At 41.4% G+C, this 18,392-nt stretch overlaps 1 protein-coding gene across 7 annotated transcripts in view; it reads left to right on the forward strand.

Annotated features, from left to right (window-relative positions):
• The window catches only part of scn1lab (sodium channel, voltage-gated, type I like, alpha b), a 92,651-nt gene that overhangs the window by 65,377 nt on the left and 8,882 nt on the right, over nt 1-18,392 (forward strand). For all 7 annotated transcript variants that reach the window (XM_060918767.1, XM_060918768.1, XM_060918772.1 and 4 more), the window contains exons 18-21: nt 1,346-1,500; nt 4,493-4,666; nt 15,416-15,538; nt 16,196-16,471. In XM_060918767.1, coding sequence (XP_060774750.1) covers nt 1,346-1,500; nt 4,493-4,666; nt 15,416-15,538; nt 16,196-16,471 — 728 coding nt within the window. The remainder of the gene's footprint in view (nt 1-1,345; nt 1,501-4,492; nt 4,667-15,415; nt 15,539-16,195; nt 16,472-18,392) is intronic.

An 18,392-nucleotide genomic window follows, 5' to 3' on the forward strand; every position in this document is an offset into this window, starting at 1 on the left:
AAATCTCTAATTTCAAAACTTTCTGGGGGAGCATGCCCCTGAACCCCCCCTCGCAGCCTTTGGGGCCCTCCGGGCTATGCCAGCGCTTACAGGCTGGACTACACATCAGTAGCACCACTCTGTTTTTTTTTTTCTGGGGAAAGCCCTGATCATCAAATCAACATGGCTGCTCAGGAGTAAATAAAATGATTTACCTTTAAATGAATTATATTTATTTGCTTTTGATCAATCCACATATAGGCATCTTTGCTTGTTAAATCTATAACACTATTTGCCAAAACCTACTAAACCAATTTCAGTCAGTGCGTTTGCATGCACATCCAAATCGAGCTACTGTCGGTAATCGAGCTAAGGGTCCCAGCAGGGGTGCCAGAGAATTCCAATCCTACATGCACACAAGGAAATCGAGCTATTGTGTGAGGTACATTGTGCACCCGAGCCACAGGTGGCGCTACACGCCCCATCGTGTTGGTACACTTCCGGTTGTCGTCATGAAGAAGAGCTATTCAAGAGTATAAACAAAGTTATCAGTTACGTGTTCACAAGAAGAACGACGACGAGGACAGCAACATCGAGAGATATTGTTCCTCCTGACCTCTTCTGCTGCTCGCTACTACTACTGCTGTCATGCCGACCGAGGCTGTTGTGTTTCCCGCTTGTGGTCTCGTCACTCGTCACTTCCGGAAGGGGCAGTGCTGAAGTAAATAGCTCGACTACGTAGCTCGATAGGGTTTACATGCACTAAGTAGCTCGGCTACAATCGCATGATCTAGGTCACGTAGCTCGATTACGAGAAATCCAGTTCGGTTCGATTTCAGCCGAGCTAAGGTGTTTCCATGGCATTTAGAACTTCTATTTCAGTCGAGCTACGGCAGAAATTCGATTTTCTCTATGTGCATGTAAACGCACTGAGTGAAACTTGGTGGAAGGGTATAGCATTGGCCAAGGAAGAATCCGTTACATTTTGGAGTGCATCCAAGTCCTGGGGCCAATCCACGCAATTATTTTCCCTTTTGCCAACACTGCGAGATCCAGTATTTGTCATACATTTTAAAATCCAGTAGATGGCAGGAAAGTTCAATAGAGACAAAACATAACCAGTGTAGAAATACGATTGCTGTATCACAATCCACGTTCACAGGTATCAGTAATCTTCTGGGAGGATTTTAATTCTGATATTCATTTTGAAATACTGTACGCTATATGAAGACATGTATATCAAGTGGTTGCAGATTTGCATATCATAGAGGAGTGTAGAAGAGACTTTTGTCCTTGGTGGAGGTTTGCTCCCTCTGAGTGCCCTTCTAGTTCACCATGTTGTCCCATGTGTCCCTCCCGTCCCCAGGCTGCATGATGAGGTTTCAGTGCTGTCAGGTGGACGTGGAGAAAGGGCGATGGAGGAGCTGGTGGACTCTCAGGAAAACCTGTTTTATTATCGTCGAGCACAACTGGTTCGAGTCCTTCATCATTTTCATGATCCTGCTGAGCAGTGGTGCTCTGGTGAGGATAAATGCACACACGGACACTAATTTGTGTGTACACGTAAATTTTCCATTAGAGTTCAATAAGGCATGAAGACTTCTTGGCTTTGATTCCATTCAAGCGACAATATATACAGTACCAGTCAAAAGTTTGGAAGCCCCTTCAAATTCGATGTTTTTTCTTTATTTTAATTAACTAAAAGGCACTTCGTGTCTTAAAGTAATGACTGACTATTATTTCTCTTTACTTAGTTGAGTGGTTCTTGACATAATATGGATTACTGCAGTTGTCGAACAGGGCTGTTTACTGTATTTTTATTATTTACTCTTTACTGGTTGATGGTGTCAAATGCATTAAGAAGGCAAGAAATTCCATTTTTGACAAGACACGCCTGTTAATTGAGAAGCATTCCGGGTGACTCCCTCATGAAGCTGGTTCAGATAATGCCAATAGTGTGCAAAGCTGTTATCAAGGTAAATGGTGACGACTTTGAAGAATCTAAAAGATGAAACATGTTGTTTTTTTAACACTTTTTTTTTTGTTTACCATATAATTCCATATGTTATTTCATAGTTTTGATGAGTTCAGTATTGTTCTACAATGTAGGAAAAAAAAAAAAAACATTGAATTTGAAGGTGTTTCCAAATTTTTGACTGGTACTGTGTATATATATATATTTTTTAAAAGGGGGGGAAGTGGTCCATAATTACAACCCCGATTCCAAAAAAGTTGGGAGAAAGTACAAATTGTAAATAAAAACGGAATGCAATAATTTACAAATCTCAAAAACTGATATTGTATTCACAATAGAACATAGACAACATATCAAATGTCAAAAGTGAGACATTTTGAAATTTCATGCCAAATATTGGCTCATTTGAAATTTCATGACAGCAACACATCTCAAAAAAGTTGGGACAGGGGCAATAAGAGGCTGGAAAAGTTAAAGGTACAAAAAAGGAACAGCTGGAGGACCAAATTGCAACTCATTAGGTCAATTGGCAATAGGTCATTAACATGACTGGGTATAAAAAGAGCATCTTGGTGTGGCAGCGGCTCTCAGAAGTAAAGATGGGAAGAGGATCACCAATCCCCCTAATTCTGTGCCGACAAATAGTGGAGCAATATCAGAAAGGAGTTCGACAGTGTAAAATTGCAAAGAGTTTGAACGTATCATCATCTACAGTGCATAATATCATCAAAAGATTCAGAGAATCTGGAAGAATCTCTGTGCGTAAGGGTCAAGGCCGGAAAACCATACTGGGTGCCCATGATCTTCGGGCCCTTAGATGGCACTGCATCACATACAGGCATGCTTCTGTATTGGAAATCACAAAATGGGCTCAGGAATATTTCCAGAGAACATTATCTGTGAACACAATTCACCGTGCCATCCGCCGTTGCCAGCTAAAACTCTATAGTTCAAAGAAGAAGCCGTATCTAAACATGATCCAGAAGCGCAGACGTCTTCTCTGGGCCAAGGCTCATTTAAAATGGACTGTGGCAAAGTGGAAAACTGTTCTGTGGTCAGACGAATCAAAATTTGAAGTTCTTTATGGAAATCAGGGACGCCGTGTCATTCGCACTAAAGAGGAGAAGGACGACTGAGTTGTTATCGGCGCTCAGTTCAGAAGCCTGCATCTCTGATGGTATGGGGTTGCATTAGTGCGTGTGGCATGGGCAGCTTACACATCTGGAAAGACACCATCAATGCTGAAAGGTATATCCAGGTTCTAGAGCAACATATGCTCCCATCCAGACGACGTCTCTTTCAGGGAAGACCTTGCATTTTCCAACATGACAATGCCAAACCACATACTGCATCAATTACAGCATCATGGCTGCGTAGAAGAAGGGTCCGGGTACTGAACTGGCCAGCCTGCAGTCCAGATCTTTCACCCATAGAAAGCATTTGGCGCATCATAAAATGGAAGATACGACAAAAAAGACCTAAGACAGTTGAGCAACTAGAATCCTACATTAGACAAGAATGGGTTAACATTCCTATCCCTAAACTTGAGCAACTTGTCTCCTCAGTCCCCAGACGTTTACAGACTGTTGTAAAGAGAAAAGGGGATGTCTCACAGTGGGAAACATGGCCTTGTCCCAACTTTTTTGAGATGTGTTGTTGTCATTAAATTTAAAATCACCTAATTTTTCTCTTTAAATGATACATTTTCTCAGTTTAAACATTTGATATGTCATCTATGTTCTATTCTGAATAAAATATGGAATTTTGAAACTTCCACATCATTGCATTCTGTTTTTATTTACGATTTGTACTTTGTCCCAAGTTTTTTGGAATCGGGGTTGTACACTACCGTTGAAAAGTTTGGGGTCACCCAGACAATTTTGTGTTTTCCATGAAAAGTCACACTTTTATTTCCCACCATAAGTTGTAAAATGAATAGAAAATATAGTCGAGACATTTTTCTGGCCATTTTGAGCATTTAATCGACCCCACAAATGTGATGCTCCAGAAACTCAATCTGCTCAAAGGAAGGTCAGTTTTATAGCTTCTCTAAAGAGCTCAACTGTTTTCAGCTGCGCTAACATGATTGTACAAGGGTTTTCTAATCATCCATTAGCCTTCTGAGGCAATGAGCAAACACATTGTACCATTAGAACACTGGAGTGAGAGTTGCTGGAAATGGGCCTCTATACACCTATGGAGATATTGCACCAAAAACCAGACATTTGCAGCTAGAATAGTCATTTACCACATTAGCAATGTATAGAGTGGATTTCTGATTAGTTTAAAGTGATCTTCATTGAAAAGAACAGTGCTTTTCTTTCAAAAATAAGGACATTTCAAAGTGACCCCAAACTTTTGAACGGTAGTGTAGGTTGAGCAGAAGAGCATAATGAAGCTCAGGATTTTTAAAAATTTTAGTCATGCATGTCTTCCGTCTGGTGTCGCAAAGAAATCTATGCACATACTGTAAAAATACAAAGCAGCTCCAATTATCCCCAAGCTGAAAATGTTTCGTGTGTGTGTGTGTGTGTGAAGGCGTTTGAGGATATCTACATAGAGCAGCGGAAGACGGTCAAGACAGTGCTGGAATATGCCGATAAAGTTTTCACTTATGTCTTCATCCTGGAGATGTTGCTGAAATGGGTGGCTTACGGCTTCGTCAAATATTTCACCAACGCCTGGTGCTGGCTCGACTTCCTGATTGTAGACGTATGTACAGCCTCCATGCGTTGCTTTGTGTGTGTGAGCCCTTTGGAATAAATATTAATTTCCGAAAAATCTTTCCAAAACCCCCTGACGGAAACTCAGACGAACCGGTGTCAAAGTTGAATTTGAAGCTGAACTTGAATTCAGTATCTGGCTGTAATGGATGTGGTTTTAATTAGCCGTCCAAACCTCACTGTTTTTACTCTGTGATTAAAAGCCGTCTCCTTCAGAGTGTTGCTCTGTATCTCTGCTCCTGGTTCACCACTCTGGCTCAGTCAAGCTCCTTACACGCCTGGACGTTTTTAATTTCAAGACAATCTTGGCTTTGTGAAAATTTGTTAAACATGACGCAGAATAATCCTCGTGCTTGGCGCATAATTTGCTGTGTATTTATGCATGTTTCAGTCTTAGGTAACTGGTGCATCATTGTCACCTATTTACCTATGGTATTTCAATTTACAGCTGAGATCAAATGTCAAAAGAAGAAAAAGATCTTTGCTCAGCCTTCATTTCTTTCAACACGCACAGTGCTGTAAAGATTAAAAAGGGTTTGAAAAAATCCACTTTTTGGTGAAGTCACTTCATCTCACACTGAAAAAATGGGAAAAATCCAACCTTTAATTGAAATACATGTATTCAGAGGAAAACAAATCCCTCATCAAGAAATATATTTTCAACAAAAACACACATGCCACTATTATTGGCACCCCTGCACTTAATACTTTTGTTCAACCTCCTTTGCCAGTAAAACAGCACCGAGTCTCCTATAATATTTTAGAGATCTCGAGTTGGAGATCCAGAGCAGGGCATCTGAGACCGTCACTCTTTACACAATCTCTCTAGATCAGGGGTTTTCAAAGTGTGGAAGAGTCAGCCCCTCTCAGAGAGCAAATAAATAACAGCGCCCCCTTACAATTTTTGTTGTTGCTATACTTAATGTTCCATTCGTATTTTTAAAAAATGGTTGTTGTACACATTTTTATTTTTTTCTTTTACACATTTTAAACATCTGTGCTTTTTGAAAACATCTTTTTTTACACATTTAAAACGTTTTTTTAAAACCTCTTTTTTTTACACAGTTTAAACATCTGTGCGTTTTTAAAACATCTTTTTTTTACACATTTTAAACATCTGTGCTTTTTGAAAACTTTTTTTTTACACATTTTAAATATCTGTGCTTTTTTTTTTTTTAAACATCTTGTTTTACACATTTTAAACATCTCATAGCATCGTTAGCCAGCACCTCCTGGCAGACAACACACTGTGGCAGTGGAGCATCTTCAGATCCAGTCCATGAAAATCCAAACTTTTTAAATAATCGTGGTCATACTTCCTTCTTTTTTTGCTTGGCCCAGACTCTGTCTCCTCACTCACTGTAGCTTTAGGTACTAAAAATCGATCCATTTTGTCTCTGGCAAAGGCTAGCTGAAGTTCGCTAAATGTCTGCAATAGTAACTTATTCTGGTTTATTTTTCCTCACGTTGCGCCCCCCCTGAAGAACTCTGGCGCCCCCTAGAGGAGGCGCACCCCGCACTTTGAAAAGCCCTGCTCTCGATTATCTCGGGTTCTCGGCCCTCCTCTTCAGCTTTTCACTGAGGTTCAGCTCAGGGGACTGAGATGGCCAGGGCCGAAGCTTGTTTCTGTGCTCAGTGAACCATTTTTGTGTTGATTTGGACATCGGATCATTGTCCTGCTGGAAGAGCCAATGACGACCCAGTTTCAGTTTCCTCTCAGAGGCAGCCAGATTTTGATTTAAAATGTCCTGGTATTTCATGGAGTCTGTGATGCCGTGTACCCTAACAAGGTTTCCAGGGCCTTTGGAAGAAAAACAGCCCCAAAACAAACCTCACAAAACCTCCACCATATTTTACAGTTGGGATCGGGTTCTGTTCATTATATCCATCCTTCTTTTTACACCAAACCCACCTTGAGTGTTTATTGCCAGAAAGCTCCATTTTTGTTCCATCAGACTATAGAACACGGTTCCAGTCAAAGTTGTTGTAGCGTTTCACAAACTTCAGGTGCTTACATTTACGGTTAACTGACAGTAAAGGCTTTTTTCTGGAACCTTCCAGATAATCTGTTGGTATGGAGGTGGAGTCTGATGGTGGTTTTGGAGACTCAGAAACCCTAAGATTTTACTTTTTCTTGTAATTCACCAACAGTGATATTTGTTTTTGTTTTCTTTTTTCTTTTTGCCTCCCTCACCTTCCTCCTCACTGTCTGTGGGGGCAAAATAATCTCGGTTTCTTCCAGGCAAGTTTGTAACAGTTCCAGTTGGTGTCCACTTTTTTTTATTTTTGCCCTAACAGTAGAAATGGACATTTTCAGGCAAATAGCTATTTTTTTTAATAACCATTCTCTGACTTATGAAGGTCAACATACTTCTCCCTCAATTGGTTTGTGTGTTATCTCTCCCATGTTGATGTTGAGGGAATTTGGCCTCTGTCTCATCTCATCTCATCTCATCTCATTATCTCTAGCCGCTTTATCCTTCTACAGGGTCGCGGGCAAGCTGGAGCCTATCCCAGCTGACTACGGGCGAAAGGCGGGGTACACCCTGGACAAGTCGCCAGGTCATCACAGGGCTGACACATAGACACAGACAACCATTCACACTCACATTCACACCTACGGTCAATTTAGAGTCACCAGTTAACCTAACCTGCATGTCTTTGGACTGTGGGGGAAACCGGAGCACCCGGAGGAAACCCACGCGGACACGGGGAGAACATGCAAACTCCACACAGAAAGGCCCTCGCCGGCCACGGGGCTCGAACCCGGACCTTCTTGCTGTGAGGCGACAGCACTAACCACTACACCACCGTGCCGCCTTTGGCCTCTGTGTCACCTCATATTTATCTCCCAGGTAATCAGGAAGTCATGGATTACAGCCTGAACGGTCCTATCAACTCTAATACCGTCCAAGTTAAATAGGAAACCTGCTTCAGTGACATTGTGTTCACTATCATTTCCAGGGGTGCCAATAATAATGATGTGTTTTTGTTGAAAATTATATTTCTTGATGAGGGATTTTTCCTCCGAATAAATGTATTTCAATTAAAGGTTGGATTTTTCTCAGTTTTTCAGTGTGAGATGAAGCGACTTCACCAAAAAAGTGGATTTGTTTCAAACCCTTTTTACTGATCTTTACAAGGGGTGCCAATAATTGTGGAGGGCACTGTAAATACACTGTGTATAGGTCCAGCCCAGACACCAGCATAATACTGTCCCCTTTAGCAGATGGAGGAGGTTAGCTGTTTAGCATCTGCTGACTCATTGGTGACTCATTCCCACCTCGTTCTCATACACACACACACACACACACACACACACACACACACAGGCCTGGAATAGTGGGACTTTAATTCCCCAGAGGGTGCCAGCTTGTCACACAGATGCCGGCACCCACTCTCCACCCGACACCTCACTTGATCTTATCCTTCTGCTGCTCACTAACGCATCTGTGTAGAAATATACTGAACTGGAGGAACTGACTCGAGTTACTGAGTGACTGTTGCTTCTCAGTAACGAGGTTGATTATTTTCCTATATCTAGACTCCATAAGGTGCGTCATTCAGGCTTCAGGAAGGATTAATCCTAAAACGTATTAGTAGGAACATCTATCACACAAGTCTGAATTATTTCTTACCAGTGGCGGCTGCTGGTTTTTAAAACAGTGGAAGCCCATTTTACGCATTCATCGTAAAACCTGTAGGCCGGATATCAAAGCAGAGAAAGGTGCGCCCCATTAGCACAGTGAACTAGACAACCCTACCTAGTGGCAGAAAGTATTTTTGCTTGTACATTTCATGTTATAGTCTGGCTTGCCAGGCTAGTGCCTCATATCCTTAATCAAAAATATCAAACATCCTGGCTATTCAACGAAGAGCCTTGAACATCATACCCTGATATGCAACACAGAGTCTTTAACACAACACCCAGCTGTGCAACACATCCTTGAACATCTTCTGCAACACAGTCTGGAAATTCATAACCAGGTAGGCTATGCAACACACAGAACCTTGAATATTATACCCAGGTATAACCTATAACACAGAGCCCACCATTCTCTTAACATTACTGAACAATATACACACTTCAGATTCATGAACATGAACACTATTTATACACAAATTTTGCCCTCCACTCCTTTTCCAGAAAATGGTCTGTGACCCTGTCATACCAGCTGGTTGTGCTTTCCAGAGACTTCACCAATTTCTGTTAGCAGCTAGCACTGCAGATCCCAATAAGGCTCAAGCTAGCCTACAACCAGATTGAACTACAAATGAAATAAATGAGTGAATTCACGAATGATCAAACTGATAGAATGGATGAAAGTTAACGGAGCACAACGAGTAATATTTACATTTATTTACAGAGTACTGTACAGAAACATCAATGAGAAGAAACATTTATATGAAAAGAAATTCGGACAGCACTTTGGCACACGACTGCACTTTCTTGACATCCGCTAGGGACTGACTGATCATACTTCCGTGTTCCTCGCCGAAGTACCGCCCTCCTCATGTCTTTCAAACACTACCTCCAATAATCCTTTATCAGCCTGGCTTCTTGTCCCTCCCACTGTCTCGTTTAGTCCCAGAGAAGCACGGCTTTCCTGGAAGTGACGATTTTGTTGATTTTAACCAATAACAACTAGCCGAAATTGGCTGTTCAGAGCCGTCTCGTAGACTGCAACGGATACCCGGCTGCCAGTCAGTGTTGCCAGATACTGCTGACGTTTTCCACCCAAAATATATTCAAAACCCGCCAAAATGCACTTAAAACCGCCCAATCTGGCAACACTGCTGCCAGTCCATAGAGCCCATTGAAATAAGAAAGGTTACAGCCTGGCAGCAAAGGTGATTCTCGTAGCGAACTGTAAGTTCGTCAGACATCACTCAAATAAGTTACAGGATAGTTATGAACATAAATACAATCTTGGGCATATATTATGTTATGCAAGTTATTGTTTTAATGAGAATTCAACGTCGTAGATGCCGCAGTTTGGGGAGAGAATTTTAGGGGAAGCTCGGCTTCCCTTGTTGTCTCTGAGAAATCGCCCGTTTCTTACGAGTAATACAGTATAAACCTGTGATGGGAGCTGATTTGAAAAATCTCTCCGTAGAACCTTTTTAAACCACAACACTGAATACTCGATTCTGATTGGTCAGAAGGTGTTGATTTGATTTTATTAACAGGAGCTTCGGCTGCAAGACAAATGACAGCTTTATACAATCCAGTGTTATCTGTTATTTATCCATACAGGACACTTTTCCGATGGAATAAAAACGTGTTCTATTCCCTTCTAGCGGGTTTCATTCATATGGTTTGATAGCATGCGGTATTGTTAGCAAATCGCTTATCCTACACGTATTACGTCACTCTACCCAATGGAGAATGAGCGTTCAATATGGTTTACGATATTGTGTGGTTGTCAAGACAGCATGACATCACACATCGGAGATGTAAAACTTCCATGCGAGCAAGCGAGTGGGACAGTTTGTAAACAAACATGGCCGTCGGGTTTGCTTTATTAAATACGTTAGATTTTGAGAGAATTTTGAAAGAGAAACACATGCAAGGAATGTGTACATATGTTGTTATTCTTATTATTATTAATATTGGCTGGCTTTTTTGCGGTATATCAGATATATTCCATTCAGCTACTCATCTTCGACTCGCTCAATATCACGCTAGCTGAATGGAATATACACTATATTGCCAAAAGTATTTGCTCACCCATCCAAATTATCGGAATCAGGTGTTCCAATCACTTCCATGGCCACAGGTGTATAAAATCAAGCACCTAGGCACGCAGACTGTTTTTACAGTTTGGAGCTGGCCCCTTCCTCTTCCAACATGACTGTGCACCAGTGCACAAAGCAAGGTCCATAAAGACATGGATGACAGAGTCTGGTGCGGATGAACTTGACTGGCCTGCACCTCAACCCGATAGAACACCTTTGGGATGAATTAGAGCGGAGACTGAGAGCCAGACCTTCTCGTCCAACATCAGCGTGTGACCTCACAAATGCGCTTCTGGAAGAATGGTCAAAAATTCCCATAAACACACTCCTAAACCTTGTGGACAGCCTTCCCAGAAGAGTTGAAGCTGTTCTAGCTGCAAAGGGTGGACCGACGTCATATTGAACCCTATGGATTAGGAATGGGATGTCACTTAAGCTCAGGGATGTGCACAGGATTATAGAGGGGCAGGGGCTCAAAGTCAGAAAAAGGGCAGCAAGTGCATGATTTTTTTTTTTTTTTTTTCCCCCGGTCCTTTCCAAAATATGGAAATGTAGAATTAAAATTAACGTACTAATAGGAAGGTAAGTACTTAGCTATGTGTCCTGTGTTGGTGAAATTGATATGCAATTGCCATTTCTTTTGTGTCAGCAAAATTGTCACTCACATTATCATAGGCTTGGAAGACATGCAGAGCAATAAAACACTCGTGCGTTATTAGGCTTTTTTATTGTTAAAGATTTAACATTGAACAGTGAAACCTGAACTTTGAACAAATAAGTAAATAGCCTAATGGACAAAATGATAAAAATCAGTCCTTCCTCTCATTCCAGGGGCCTTAAAGCAGTAACCTTCTGGGGGCCATGTCCCTGTAGATATTAATGACCTCATTGTGATTTATGGATATGTCTTTTTCAATCGAGAGGAGAAGGAGATCAGAGAGCCTCTCTTCTTTGCATAGGCTTCGGAGTACATTTTTCACAAGCTTTTGTTTTTTTCTGAAACATAACCCACATTTGATTTGAGCACGTTGTGGAAGAGGTCGACGACTAGTTATATATACAAGAGGAGAATGTAAGCTTCCCGACGATATACGATACTTGCATGTACACCGAAGCACGGCCGAGGCAATCGATTGTGAACAGTCAGGTCATGTCAGTTAACAAGCAGATTATTAAACTACAGAGACTTGAATTACTCGCACAAATGTCAGTAGCCCTACAAACGCCCAAATATCATGTCCATCCAGTTTGAAAGGGCGACCTGTTAGACCATAACTCACATGTTCAAGCTGCCTCACTGTCACGTTTCCTCTGTTATCATTGTGGCAGCGCGCGCAGCGGCTTCTTCCCCCTCTCTCTGGCCGCGCTCGAGCGGAGCAGCAATGGACAGAGAAGCGGCAGCTCAGCGCACACAACCACCCCGGATTACAAGAACGTTGGTAGATTGCCGTGGAGTTTTTGTACCGCCGTTGTTTTAAACTTCTAACAGGACTGTATTATTATTATTATTATTATTTTAAAAGGGCAACATTTAATTCGAGGCAAAAAGGGCAGGGGCTCAAGCACCCCTAAAGCCCTATGTGTGCACGTGCCTGCTTAAGCTCATATGTGAGTCAAGGCAGGTGAGCAAATACTTTTGGCAATATAGTGTATCTGATATACCACTCGACGCCAGCCAATATTATTTAAATATGTTATACACTCGCCAGCCACTTCTAAGATTCCTGTTCTTGGCTGGCAGGAGTTGATTTGAGCCAGATTTTTGGTTTGAGTATTTCAGAAACTGCCGATCTCCTGGGGTTTTGCCACACAACAGTCTCTAGAGTTTACACAGAATGGTGCGAAAAACAAAAAACAAACACCGAGTGCGTGAGCAGCAGCTCTGTGGGTGGAAACAAACGCCTTGTTGATAAGAGAGATCAGAGATCATAAAATGGCCAGATTGGTTTGAGGATTTTTTTTTGCAGGATAGGATATAATAATTCATATAATCACTCTTTACAACTGTGGTGAGCAGAAAAGCATCTGAACATGCAACAGAAGACCACATCGGGTTCCAGTCCTGCAGCCAAGAACAGGGATCTTAGAATCAAGAACAAGCTCCGATTAAAGTGGACGCTAAGCGTAGGGCTGCGTACCGGTACTGTACCGTGAAAATCGATTCGATACAGGTCCAAAATACCAGATCATGAAGTACCGGTACTGTACCGATATAAATTTACACCAAGTATCTGCTTATTTTGTGACTGAAGATGTGTAAATCCTTAGTCTGGCTAACGCAACTTCAAAGCTCTGCGAGCATTTGGTTTGGCAAAGATATTAAGCCCAACTGTTTCCCAAAGTGCGTGGTTGACCCGCCTCCCTGAAATGTCTCAGTTTGCTACTGGTCGAAGCCAGAAAAGGCTGTGACGAAGCTTAAACCAATCACATCACTCTTTCCTCTGACGTATGTGACGCGACGGGGCTAACTGGTAGATTAAACTCTTACCGCAGCCGGTCGGGAGCAAGGCGAAAACGTCCTTCCTTTCAATAAATACCTCCAGGGCTGCTCTTTGCTCCGTTTTCAATGAGAACTTGCTCCATGTTCGTAATGTTTCTAGTGAATGAAGCGCTTCCGGCATAGGTTCTGTAAACAATCTATGGCTTCCGGTCGCAGTTCTACTACGTCACTGCCTTGAATACGCCTCTACCCAGGGCCGTTGGAGATGCTCAAAGTTGATTGGGTCCCGATTTTTCGGGAGCTTGGAAGACCTGTAGATAGCTTGCCTGGCCAGACTAAGCTCGCAACAGGCCCTCGTGTTGCGTCACACTTAAGATGGGCGGGCCCAGGCTAGTAAATCCTACCACAAAGACGAAAATTTAGCACTGGAAAAGACGTAAAATGCCGCGCTGAAACTTGAAATCAGAGCCACCTTTGATTTGAGATCCTCTCGCCGCAGTCTCACGAGACATTGTGAGAGCTTGGCTGATCCAGCGTTCTGATTGGTCAAAAAGACTCAAAATCAGGTCAGCCATTTTTCCTTTGCTGGCATTGGTGGCCTTTGTTGCTTTGTGTAATTTTGCCGCGTAAGTTAAAGGCCGTGGACTGCGCGTAGTCTGTAGTACTCTAGTGTAGTCACTTCTCACTGTGAGACAACTTTGGTGCACTTTTTCTCCCAAGTTAACTATAGGGTGACTGAGAAGTGAGGTAGGAAACCTAGTTATGTTCGGTTTTCTTTGAATAAAGATACTGACAAGTTGTCAGCAGTTTATTAATGTTTCTGTCATTATTGAAGAAGTTCAGAAGAATTTGTCAAATTGTTCAGGTACAGGTACAGGTCCGGACCTGTACCTAAACCTCTGTACCGGTACCTGTACCTGATGTTACGTTTAGGTACGCAGCCCTAGCTAAGCGTATGGACCCTTTTCACGTGACGTCACGACAAACGCGGCCGCCATTTTGGACATGTACTACCAGTAGTTTACCACAGCCAGCATTGAGGAATGGCAGCAAAGAAAGTGTTTATTTTCAGCAAGACTTCCATCATGCCACTATATTGTTGTGCACCTGGATGTAGTAACCATCAACAAACAAGGCAAGGGTTATCATTTTATCGGATCCCGGTAGATGCTGACAAGATGGATAGCGGCCATAAACAGGAAAGATTGGCAGCCCTCGGCATACCAACGCTTGTGCAGTGACCACTTTGTTGGAAGTAAGACGAATAAAATTAGCCAGAAAAGGCATTACATTGCTGTTAACATTCTGTGGTGGCGAGTGTGTAACTAAATAGGCTAAAATAACCCATTGTAACCTCTTTGTTCTTCTGTAGTAGCTATTAGCTAACGACATTAGTTAGCGTTGTGTTCCTTTGCTGTTGGTAGACTGTAGGACAGATCAGAGGCAGTGTCCTACAAACAGCGCTTAATTTGAGGGGGAGCAAGCCAGAGCATGCTCCGGAACCTTGGGCGTTGGCTCCGGCAGCTATTTACACTGGATCTGGTGATCCGACACCTCTTTTGACTATGTAACAAAAAAAATAATAATAATAAAAAAAATGCAAGTTTATTTAGTGTTAATGTCTGATTTTGATATCTGTCTTGTTAGTGATTTCTGTCATGAAACGACATCCACAAAATATCTGCAGATGAACTTAATTTGCAGTGTTATTACAAAACATGCCCAGAAGCGTGCCCCCTCCCCCCCTCTGCGCTCCGGGACCTCCCACTTTACAAATTAAGCACTGCCTACAAATAAGTGTTCAAAACAAGAGGAACATGTATTTGTCTCTTAAATCCAGGCCGTTCCCTGTAATCTGTAACAACGGTTGGAGAAAGTAATGGCAAATAGTGAGTGCACAAACCATAGAAGGTAAACTGTACACAGCGCCAGGGCAGTGTGATGGTATGTCTACTTTTAGATTGTGTTAGCTTATCAATGAACACACTCGTCACTCGACGAGTTTCACGTCTTTACGACGGATACTTAAATGTGTGTTAGGTATTATTGTTGCAGTCTAAGCAGTCATTGTAGCAGCTAGATGAGCGAGAACCGAAAGGGTCTGTGCCATAAACCGTTATTTCTGTACGGCGTTGCTAATGTGTCGTTACTGTTGTTATTTCTCCCTCTGCTCGCCCTGTAAATGCCCTACGTCGCTGGATAGCGAAGGTGTTTTCTGCATCTCGCTCCTTTTTCTTGTATGTTCTCCGTTTGTCGCCTTCCTCGCATTCAAACCAATTCGAGCCGAAGTCCGCTACATGTCCAAAATGGTGGTCGCATTTACGAAGGTCACGTGACTGAAAAGGGTCTATAGTCTTGATAGAAGCTGTGTGGGCGGAGACATGTGAAATCAGCCTTGTGTTTGGGGAGCATAAATCTTACCCAAGATTTGGATTTTTTTTTTTTTTAATGTAAATTTCTTTACTTGCTTTTTAAATTGACGTCAGGTGTTAGAAATGTGCTAGCTAGCAAAATAAATGCATCAGATGTCAAATGATTTTGTTGTTGTATGTATTTTAGGTGTCTCTGGTCAGCCTTGTTGCTACTGCTCTGGGTTACTCCGAGCTGAGTGCCATTAAATCACTGAGGACTCTACGCGCTCTGAGACCGCTAAGAGCATTGTCACGCTTCGAGGGCATGAGGGTAAAAACACAAACACAGAATAACTTTTACGTGTCACTGTAAGTGTCATGCTTTTGTAACTGTATTATATAACACGATTCAGTCGGTGAATACATGTACAGGAGGTGGTGGGGTTTTTTTTTTTTGGTGCATGGTTACTTTCATGTTCTCTGATGATTCTGTGGTGCTTACTGTGCTGTTTCTGTTGTGCCTTTTGACCTTTAATTTCTCTGTTGTGTCTTCTTTTCATTTGCAGTACACAAATGTAGTGACATCGTCGTGTCTCAAACAAGGTGTTTTGGTTTCCGTTTCGATTTTGTGTGTCTTATCCGCTCAACTGTGTAAAGAAACTCAACAGAAATAAGTTTTAACTTGGACGCAGCAGGAGCAGCTGCTGTAAGATTTCCTCTGTGCTGTGTAATTATGTAACTGGTTCATCACGAGCCATAATAAGCCCCTGTGTAGCGCTCATAGCTATTAGTGAACACCCTTTTCTCCAAGTGACTTGGAGTTTTCCTTCAAATAATGCAATAACAAAAGTGTGTGGAATCCCGTGTACCTCACTCAACTAACACTAATAAGATTCAAAACGTGATAATCCCCGCCCACCGTGTGTGATCGTACCGTACAGTAACTGAGGTTCCAGCGACTGAGATCTGAACGTGTGTGTTACGGCAGGTCGTAGTGAATGCTCTGCTCGGCGCCATCCCCTCCATCATGAACGTGCTGCTCGTGTGTCTGATCTTCTGGCTCATCTTCAGCATCATGGGCGTCAACCTGTTCGCCGGCAAGTACTACCACTGCGTCAACAGCACCACAGACGACCTCTTCCCCATCAACGTGGTGAACAACAAGACCGAGTGCCTGGCGCTGGTCAACGACAGCGCCCGCTGGAAAAACGTCAAGATCAACTTCGACAACGTGGGAGCCGGATACCTGGCCCTGCTCCAAGTGGTGAGGAGGGGTTTCACAGTAACGCCTCAAAATTTAACCATGGTTAAAGCGGTTTAAGCGTTAATTCAATACTAAAAGTTGATGTAACACTAGGTGTTCTTTAAGCATTAATTCAGTACTAAAAGTTGATGTAACACTAGGTGTGCTTTAAGCGGTTTAAAAGTTAATTCAGTACTAAAATTTGATGTAACACTCTAGGTGTTCTTTAAGCTGTTTAAGAGTTAATTCAGTACTAAAAGTTGATGTAACACTAGGTGTTCTTTAAGCATTAATTCAGTACTAAAAGTTAATGTAACACTAGGTGTGCTTTAAGCGGTTTAAGAGTTAATTCAGTACTAAAAGTTGATGTAACACTAGGTGTTCTTTAAGCGGTTTAAGCGTTAATTCAGTACTAAAAGCTGATGTAACACTCTAGGTGTTCTTTAAGCGGTTTAAAAGTTAATTCAGTACTAAAAGTTGATGCAACACTCTAGGTGTTCTTTAAGCAGTTTAAGAGTTAATTCAGTACTAAAAGTTGATGCAACACTCTAGGTGTTCTTTAAGCAGTTTAAGAGTTAATTCAGTACTAAAAGTTGATGTAACACTAGGTGTTCTTTAAGCATTAATTCAGTACTAAAAGTTGATGTAACACTAGGTGTTCTTTAAGCGGTTTAAGCATTAATTCAGTACTAAAAGTTGATGCAACACTCTAGGTGTTCTTTAAGCGGTTTAAAAGTTAATTCAGTACTAAAAGTTGATGTAACACTAGGTGTTCTTTAAGCGGTTTAAGCGTTAATTCAGTACTAAAAGTTGATGCAACACTCTAGGTGTTCTTTAAGCGGTTTAAGTGTTAATTCAGTGCTAAAAGTTGATGTAACACTAGGTGTTCTTTAAGCGGTTTAAGAGTTAATTCAGTACTAAAAGTTGATGCAACACTAGGTGTTCTTTAAGCGGTTTAAGTGTTAATTCAGTACTAAAAGTTGATGTAACACTAGATGTTCTTTAAGCGGTTTAAAAGTTAATTCAGTACTAAAAGTTGATGCAACACTACGTGTTCTTTAAGCGGTTTAAGCGTTAATTCAGGACTAAAAGTTGATGCAACACTAGGTGTTCTTTAAGCGGTTTAAGAGTTAACTCAGTACTAAAAGTTGATGTAACACTAGGTGTTCTTTAAGCATTAATTCAGTACTAAAAGTTGATGTAACACTCTAGGTGTTCTTTAAGCGGTTTAAGCCTTAATTCAGTACTAAAAGTTGATGTAACACTAGGTGTTCTTTAAGCATTAATTCAGTACTAAAAGTTGATGTAACACTCTAGGTGTTCTTTAAGCGGTTTAAGCCTTAATTCAGTACTAAAAGTTGATGTAACACTAGGTGTTCTTTAAGCGGTTTAAGCGTTAATTCAGTACTAAAAGTTGATGTAACACTAGGTGTTCTTTAAGCAGTTTAAGCTTAATTAAGTACTAAAAGTTGATGTAACACTAGGTGTTCTTTAAGCGGTTTAAGCATTAATTCAGTACTAAAAGTTGATGCAACACTAGGTGTTCTTCAAGCGGTTTAAGCGTTAATTCAGTACTAAAAGTTGATGTAACACTAGGTGTTCTTTAAGCAGTTTAAGCGTTAATTCAGTACTAAAAGTTGATGTAACACTAGGTGTTCTTTAAGCATTAATTCAGTACTAAAATTTGATGTAACACTAGGTGTTCTTTAAGCAGTTTAAGAGTTAATTCAGTACTAAAAGTTGATGTAACACTAGGTGTTCTTTAAGCATTAATTCAGTACTAAAAGTTGATGCAACACTAGGTGTTCTTTAAGCATTAATTCAGTACTAAAATTTGATGTAACACTAGGTGTTCTTTAAGCAGTTTAAGAGTTAATTCAGTACTAAAATTTGATGTAACACTAGGTGTTCTTTAAGCAGTTTAAGAGTTAATTCAGTACTA

This window comes from Neoarius graeffei, chromosome 4 (assembly GCF_027579695.1).
Source record: "Neoarius graeffei isolate fNeoGra1 chromosome 4, fNeoGra1.pri, whole genome shotgun sequence".
Lineage (NCBI taxonomy): Eukaryota > Metazoa > Chordata > Actinopteri > Siluriformes > Ariidae > Neoarius > Neoarius graeffei.